General features: G+C 35.2%; 1 protein-coding gene across 1 annotated transcript; it reads right to left on the reverse strand.

Moving 5' to 3' along the window:
* Positions 1 to 1,032: 1,032 nt before the first annotated feature.
* On the reverse strand, positions 1,033 to 2,109 carry LOC121258798 (AT-hook motif nuclear-localized protein 25-like). Its single transcript, XM_041160334.1, has one exon. It carries the CDS (start codon positions 1,882 to 1,884, stop codon positions 1,033 to 1,035), a length of 852 nt encoding a protein of 283 aa, XP_041016268.1. The 5' UTR covers positions 1,885 to 2,109.
* Positions 2,110 to 8,615: the final 6,506 nt, after the last annotated feature.

An 8,615-nucleotide genomic window follows, 5' to 3' on the forward strand; every position in this document is an offset into this window, starting at 1 on the left:
CTGATCCCTTTTAGCCATTTATAATGATCTTTACCTTGAATTATCTTACATAATTAATTGCAAATACCTGGAGATTTAACTCAATGTAGGTAAGTTCGTGATTTTCATGTTATGTTACATTTGAAATATATGCCAATATCTTATCATCCCTGGAAATTAGAACTCTTGGAATGGGGGATGGGGATTGGAGATCTCATATGGTCAGCCTGTATGGTTGTTGCAGTGACGTGGTGTGGTGTGGTGTAAGAGAAAAGTGACCTGCTAGGGTGGCTGAAGGCTACCTGAATCAAGATCTATACTCCTTTGAGAAGTCCTGCGAACTAACGTTTGGATAGAAAATCGGCCATCCTATTGACTTGCAGAAAGACGTGCGCGCCCAACGTGAACTTGCAGCCTACTTAAAATATTTCAACCCACCGCAAACACCTTCAAATATATACTCTCCAAACTATTCAGCTAATCTCAGATCCTCCGAGCAATGTGGGATCCTTCCTAATTTTAGATCGAAAGGAGAAGTATTACGTTTCGAGAAATATAAATGCATGTACGCGAGCAAACGTGTCTCAATGAGAAAGCATAGAACAATATGAAAAGGCAGATCAGGATCAGAGATATAGATATGAACTGGAAAAAGGTAAAAATTTGATAAAACAGGGGGAAGAAGAAAGAAAGAAAGGAGAAATCTCGAACAATTGAGGAAAAGAAGGAAAGAAGACAATGCTATGACTGATCAGGGTTGCTTCCCATCCAGCTGACAACTGATCATCATGCTTTCATTCATCTAGCTACCTGATGAAAGTACTCATGGACTCCTATATGTACCACAAATCCTGCCCCAGAAACATTTCTTTCCCACTCATGATGAAACATCAAATCATTTTCATCCTAGCTAGTACTTTTTTCCCAGAAAATTGTGTCAGTAGCACACCATGATGATCTTATGATCTTCATCTGCTTCTCGTTACCTCTCCAGCTAGCTTGTCTGACAAGAAGAACCTTAAGATCACTCGAATGGAGGTCTGGCTAGCTGCATTAATTGCCACCCCAACCAAACGCACGATCATTATGGAAAGTATAATTTCCCGAGCTCATACCCAAGTTGTAAAAAGGAACAGTACCACCACCACCACCTCCACCACTGCTGCCGCTCCCCCCATGATCACCCAATTGCCCACTACCCCCAATACCGGTCACTCCCGAAGATTGTGAGTTTGCCGGCTGTACCTGCACCGGTACTCTCGACTCTTCCTCCTCCAATGGCAACCTTTCATATACCGCGTTCGCAAATGACGCAACCATCAACAGAACAGGACCTGAAGCCGTCAATGGCGACACCACACTCCCTCCTACCACCTGTCCCTGCCCGCCTGCCAAAAATATCGTCAAGCCACCTGCTCCCAGAGGAGCTGGTGGCGGTAGAGCTGCCCCCGTCAGAGACAGAATCTCTAACCGCCCATGTAACGTTACTACACACCCAGATGGGGTTGCCGATCGCTGGCGCAAGGTAACATTGTTTACGGCCCCGTTGGCACTAAGAACGCAAACTCCGCAGCCGCGGCGCCGGGCGTAGCTTGACACCGACTCAACTATGTCTGAACCGGCAGAGACTTCTAGTACACGGGATCTTAGCGCATTTGGGCTGTCCCTGGTTATGATTATCGGTGGCTTGGGCTTGTTCTTCGAACCTGGAGGACGTCCACGAGGCCTGCGAGTAGTGGACGAGGTTGCTCCTGAAGTTGTAGTGGGGGCAGCAGGTGTTCTTAACTCTCTCTCTGAAGACTTTTCTGAATCTGCGAGTTGGGGCTGTGCTGATCTTTGCAGCTGGAGCTCCGGCACCGGGAGCTGCCGGGCATAGCGATCAGAACCTGGTTCTAAGCCGGACATTTGGTGAATCTATTTGATCTCTATCTCACAGATTCTCACCACCTAACTATATGCTTTCCACAATGAAAAGGAGAGGATACGTATGATACTACAGAATCATGATCTCTATAATGATGATTACTGATCATGAGTTGCTAATCCCTACCGAGCTTGCATGAGATCTTTGCAGGAACATTGAAAGAAGTGGGAAGAAGAGGTTGATCAACCCTACAAAAGTATGAAAAGATGGAGAAACCGGCCTGCCCAATATATATCATGATTAACAATGTCATATAATATTTTATTCATAAAGAATACTATATTTTATACGTAAAATTAATAAAGATATGCTCTTTAAAAGCTGTGTTTGTGTTCGAAAACCAAACATTAAGTTGAATGAATTCAAATTACGTAGAAAAAGCTGAGAAAGACATGAGGGAAGCTGTATACGAGTGTATCACCGATAAAGAAAAGCTAGCTGGTACGTTCCTTTTTCTATTATTAAACACAACTTTTTTCATATTAAAATGAAAATGAACGAAAATATGTATTTGAGTAACGTACGTTAATTAATTAATAGTCTTTGATGTTCAAATTCTTCTAACTCTCTTTAAAAAATAATAAAATTTACTTTTTTTCGTGTACGAAACTTAAGATGCTGGATGCAATTAAGTATTTTTTTATCTAGTTTGCAGTAGCTTCGAGTTATCATCTATTTTTCTTGTTTATAGACCTTTCCTCTTCTGATCTCTTACATAATACATACCGAGATCAGGAACTTCAGCTAGCTAGCTGCAGCTAGGATGCAAATTAAACTCAACCTTTTAATAAAGATATTAATTAATATTGCTTTTGTATTGCTAATATGAGATCAGAATGGTTAACATAAAATCATTATGATTTAAGCTGGCTTTTGGAGTAATTAAGTAAGGTGGTGTGCCAACTAATTGTAATACAGTGAAAAGAAATTATTTAATTTAGCTAGCTTTTAGAGAAACTTTTAATAAAATAGCATAAATTAATTAGCAAGCTTCCAGGCAATTAAAGCAAAACTAAAATAATTAGTTAGAAGTTCATGTTCATAATTAATTATTCCCTTTGTATTTCTAATTTTAATTTACGAGTGATCTTTTGACGGCCATGGATTTCTTTTTCTCCAGCTTCCTAATTAATTACCTGATCATCCAGTACTACTACTTACTTCAATTAGCCATCGATCGATCATGACTGGTATTCATGTATTTCCCATGCACGTAAAATTAATTACACTTCCAATACTTAAAATATATAACTCGGATCGGAGTTGATCGATCAGGTTTCGTTTTCCAAATCACGTACGTATTAATTGGCAGAAACGTAACGTACAAAGCAGCTTCCTACGAATACTCAAGTTTAGAAGATCGAAACAGGCCGAGGCTAAATTTCTTTTATTTTGCATGGGAACATATATTGTTGATAAATTAAATGCTAAAAAAAATCTCTCAATTGATCTTCTGAAAATTTGGTGACAAACTGAACCAGAAAAGTTTTTAAAAAAGATTTCTCCTGTCTCTCTCAAAAAGAGAGGGAAGGCCAGGGGTCCTGCTTTTTGGATATCCATTTTAATGTTTAATTAATCGTTGTTATTCACTCTGCCGAATCTAGGGGTGCTACCCGCTCCCTGCAGGGCGGGTAGCCCCCACACCACCCCTCGCCCCTGCATGCGTGGGGTCTAATTGATTTTTCTCCTCGTCCCCCTCCTCGCCGCCTCGTCCCCCTCCCTCGGCGTGCGGGGAAGGGATACCCCATCCCAAATAACGGGGTGCAAGTGGGGGTCAATCAATCCCCCCCCCCCCCCCTTATTGGGCCATTTTTGGCCCAAAAACCGTTCAAATACACGATTCTATGTACCATTTTTTTCTGGCACTTATATATCTATTTGCGACAGTATATCAGCGCCGTAAATAACTATGTTTTTGTGACATTTTTTTTGAAATCGTTGGTAAAAAGTTTTTGTAAAGCAACTTTCGCATCTAACGTGCATCGAAGTATAAACGTTTAGGAAAAACTAATTCCGACGATTCATGCCACTTTTAGCGACCAAATGTGGCATTAAAAAAGGTCATTTTTCTTATAGTATATATATTGTCTCTCACTTTTAATTCTTAAATAATGAAAAAAAATCAAAAGATCTAAATCAATATTTTATGTATCTTTCTGTTTTTCTATGTATAATCATAAGCCATAAGTACAACATGATATATATATATCATAGATACAAAGATATTACATAAAAGTAAACTAACAAATTAGTGACGTGGTAATTTCATGTAATCAGTAATATCTACTTTATGATAAAAATAACTTTACAATCTACGTATCATATCAAATTATTACTTTGTAAACTTACATTTATATAATTTTTTTATAGTTAAAATATTTCTCAAATAAGGATACTCTAATATATTATACGGGTGAAACCTTAAAATTGAGTCATTTTGGCTATACATCAGTCGCACTCTCTGCACATCATACATAGTATTTTTTTTTTTCTCTTCTCAACAATGTGTGTTGCGGCTACAGCGGCTGATATAAGTAATTTCTCTTTTGATAAATTAAAATAATAATAAAAAAGAGGCCCGTGGTGATATGGAAACAAGAAAGGGTGGGGTAGGGTAGGGTAGGGAGGCCCTGATTTCATTTGGGCCAAGAAAACATAGTCCAAGTCGAAAATCGAGGTCAAGTCTTAAATATGAACACTACTTTGCCTTTGCAGCAGCTTTATATTAGTCTATTAGAGGGCTTTAGCTTGGACTTGACGCGGCTGTTCCAATCATTCCACCATGGCGGGCCGACCATTCTCTGACTCAACGTTTAGGGCGTGATTGGAGTTGTGTTTGGAGTTTTAAAAAGTATTTTAATAATTTTAAAACTTATTTAATATAAAAATGGTTTATTTGAGTATTATAGATAAAAGTATGTTTTAATTTTAAATAAGTTAAAAGTATATTTGAGATAACTATAATTTTTTAATTTTTAAGAATACGGTCGTAATTTTTAAAAAATTAAATAATATTTTCATGTCATTTCTACCTCATATATAAAGTACTTTTTTTTTAATTTGTTTATAAAAAAATATAATATATTTGAAAATGTTTTAAATATATAATTATCAAAAAATAAATAACTTTTTAATGATAAAATTTATTACTTAAACTATAAATCATAAAACTATAATTTATATTTCTCGCTACAATCTCAAACATGCACGTATTCTCTCAAACGAGCCCTTCAATTATATTTATTTTATAAATATGCCATCTCTCCTTCTATTTCAAGATTTCATATTATTTATATAAGAATTAAATTTTATTGTGTGGACGAGAGTAGTCTCACGTAATTTATATTTTAAGACTATTTAATGATTATTCTATTTAAATAAATTTTGTTTTCAATCTAATGTGTAGAGAACATATAATAAATTATTTAGTGACATAATTTAATTTGAAATATAAATTTAAAATTTTGAATCTTATCATTTAAGTTATAATTTTGTGCACCAATTTAAGAATAGAATAATTATTCTTCTATTTATTAGCCAAGTAATAATTAAGTATTTTCATAATACGGACACGCAATACTCTCATCTAATTCTAAGATACCATGTTAATTAAGATTAATATTTATATAAATAATTTTAATTACACGACCTATAACGTCTTACTCGTAAATCACACGGAATCAGTACATTTGTCATCACCTTTTTATATATATATATATATATATATATATATATATATATATATATATATTCAGTCCAGACTATTCCATCATGCGTAGATAAAGTAATTCGAGCCTCTAGAATTTCCTCCGGCCTGCCCTTTACGTAAAGGAAAAGGAAAAGGGAAGACCATTGGCCTATAAAGTGAACTAGGAAGTAGTACTGTTCAATCAAATAATTACAACATTCAAACCATTGAAACTGCTAATTTAAATCATGATTAGGAAGATTAAATCACTAATATTATGCCATGTTACATTAATAAACCTTGTTCTTAAACTGGTGTTTAAGTGATTGTAATTATCATAATGTTTAGTGTAAAATAGTCATAACGACTGTTAAGAATATGATATGAATAATTAAATATATTTCTTCTCATCAATTTGAATTTTTGAGATAAGTGATTTCACAATAATATCATTATTCACGTGGTTTTAAATGATTTGTTGTATGGTTGATGATGTGGTATGGACAATGAAGCCAACAAGCTATAGTACGCAAGGTGGTGACAACCCAATTGAATAATTGTGGCCACTCATTGACCAAGATATTTCCATGGCATGTGTATCGTGCTGTAGAAAAAGATTGATGTATGACTACAAATCTGTCAACTAACAGCAAATAATTCCATCTCCAGTTCCTTTTCAGACCGGTGTCACCTAAAAACTCCACTTATCGGAAATCAATTAGAAGCTGCCATGTAGATATTTTTTTGTAAACCAAGTAGGGTGTATAGTAGGGGATCACAAAAAATTCATTCCCGTTCGAGCTCCAGACTAGACCGAAAACCCTTCTTCTTCGTCTCTCTCTATATGCCTAGTGATTTTGAATCTCATTCGTATACCAGAGACTGGATGAGACTTATCGAGGTTTATGTATAGTTTATTGCCAATTCACGACAACTTCTCATGAATTGTACGTGTAGTTGTGGATGCTTGAATAATTATGGAGACGGGAAGAGCGCTCTAGATTGGGAGAAGTTGACTATTAATTGCAATTTGGATATAGCTGAAACCAACAAGTAAATCAAGCGCGTTCTTTTGTACATAATCCAGTCGGGTCCCCACTCCCTCCATGATTCGTTGATCTGAATCAGTTCTGACAGGGCGTCTGATCCCCTTGACACAACGCAAAAATTAATAAATATTTTTTTTGTCTCTTTTTTTTTCTATTTATCTTTTTGAAATTGATGAATTTCTAAGTTTGGCTGCTGATTCTCAAATAAAACTTCAAGAATCAAGAAGTGAGGGAGATCAAGAATGAAAAATCTGTGTTATGCTTGTATCTATCACTTAGATTTCAATCCAAGAATTCTTACCTTGAGCTGCTTGGCAATGTTTGTCTATGTTTAGATTTCTATGTAAATGTAATTGGATTAATTGGTTTCGTGACGTCTACCTCGATGTCTTTTTTGCAGATCTCGAAGGTCACTCCCAGGTCATGAGATGGAAGGAGAGAGATGGAGAGAGCAGAGAGATAATGAGGAATCGACAGAGAGAGCAGAAAGAGCGAGATCAAGAGTGAGAGAGCAGAGAGAGAGTCTTGAAGATTCAGGGAGGGAGAGCAGAGAGAGGGGCATTGAGAGTGAGAGAGCAAGAGCAAAAGAGAGGGATCTAGTTAGTTTCGGTGTAATGCGCTTCCTTAATTCTTTCGTATACCGCACACATGGCAAGTTTTGATTGGCCTCCGATAAATGAGGTTGGCCGGTGTAAACTGCAGGAAGGTTTTCTCTTCCATCTCAAAAATATTGCAGATTAACGTATATGCACGTAGTCCCCCACCACGTACTTTGCTTTCAATGTGAACTTTGTGTAAAAATTTGATTGGTCTCTAGTCATCAATCTTTGACAATGCATGATCGCCATGGAAAAAGACCTCTTGATCTGACTGTGACTCATTACAGTCGAAAATCAATTGTCTTAACCATTAAAAATATTTTATAAAAAAAAAATTATAATTAAATTGATGTAGCATGATGTCGTAATACGTTAAACAATTACTTTCTAAATTATCAATTTTGGTAATTACCCTCTCAATTAATTACTAATCAATTGCAAGGTATCCCTCCATAAGGAATTGGGCATCAATATATACCTTTAATAAAAAAAAAATACAAATTAAATATATATATATATTTTTTTTTTATTAAGGAAAAATGGGCTACTTTACAATTTTGTGATAATTCAGGAGAGTGATCCTCAAAAATCGAAAGTCTGGACATGATTTTAAATAGAGTGATGGGTTGGGTATAGTTTATGCAGTTTTTCCATAATTTTTTTTTTTTATGAGGCTGGCATGGGTTTGCAAAGTTGGAAGCAGCCAACTATATATATCTATATATATATATATATATATATATATATATGATTCAGTCAACTAGCCTGCAGCAGCCATGACTGAAGTAATGGATGGCCATGATGCACATTAATTTTTCTATTGGTTTACAGATACTTTCTTTCTTTTGAGTTGGCCATTAGTACTGCCAGCAATTTCACATGATAATTGGATCTTACCTAATTCCTTATAATGTCAATATCTGAATAAACCAAACCAACACTGCTGTTGTAATTTGGAAACACTTTTCAAGATTTTGTCCAAGTTTGCAAATCCTAACTGTATCTTTTATTTACTCCTTTAAAAAAGTAGTCAAACTCGTAAGTTAAGAACTAATTAATTAACGAATCATTCTCATCATCCACGCGTTACCCATAATTTTTTATTTTTTATTTTATTAAATATTTGATATATGAATGATGAGTAGAATAATTTAATTAATTTAAAAAAATAAAAATAAAAATAAATATAGTATATTGTATGTGAATATGAGGAATAGCAAAACTGATATTATATAATTAATTCAGTTTGAACCGGTACTTTAGAATGGAATATGCAGTTGCCTGTCGGGGGGATTCTTGTTCTGGATTACGTTCTAAACCCATCAAATAAAAGTTGGGAAACTCAATTAAAAAAAAAGTAAAATATCCAAAGAATT

Source organism: Juglans microcarpa x Juglans regia, chromosome 3S (assembly GCF_004785595.1).
Source record: "Juglans microcarpa x Juglans regia isolate MS1-56 chromosome 3S, Jm3101_v1.0, whole genome shotgun sequence".
Classification (NCBI taxonomy): domain Eukaryota; kingdom Viridiplantae; phylum Streptophyta; class Magnoliopsida; order Fagales; family Juglandaceae; genus Juglans; species Juglans microcarpa x Juglans regia.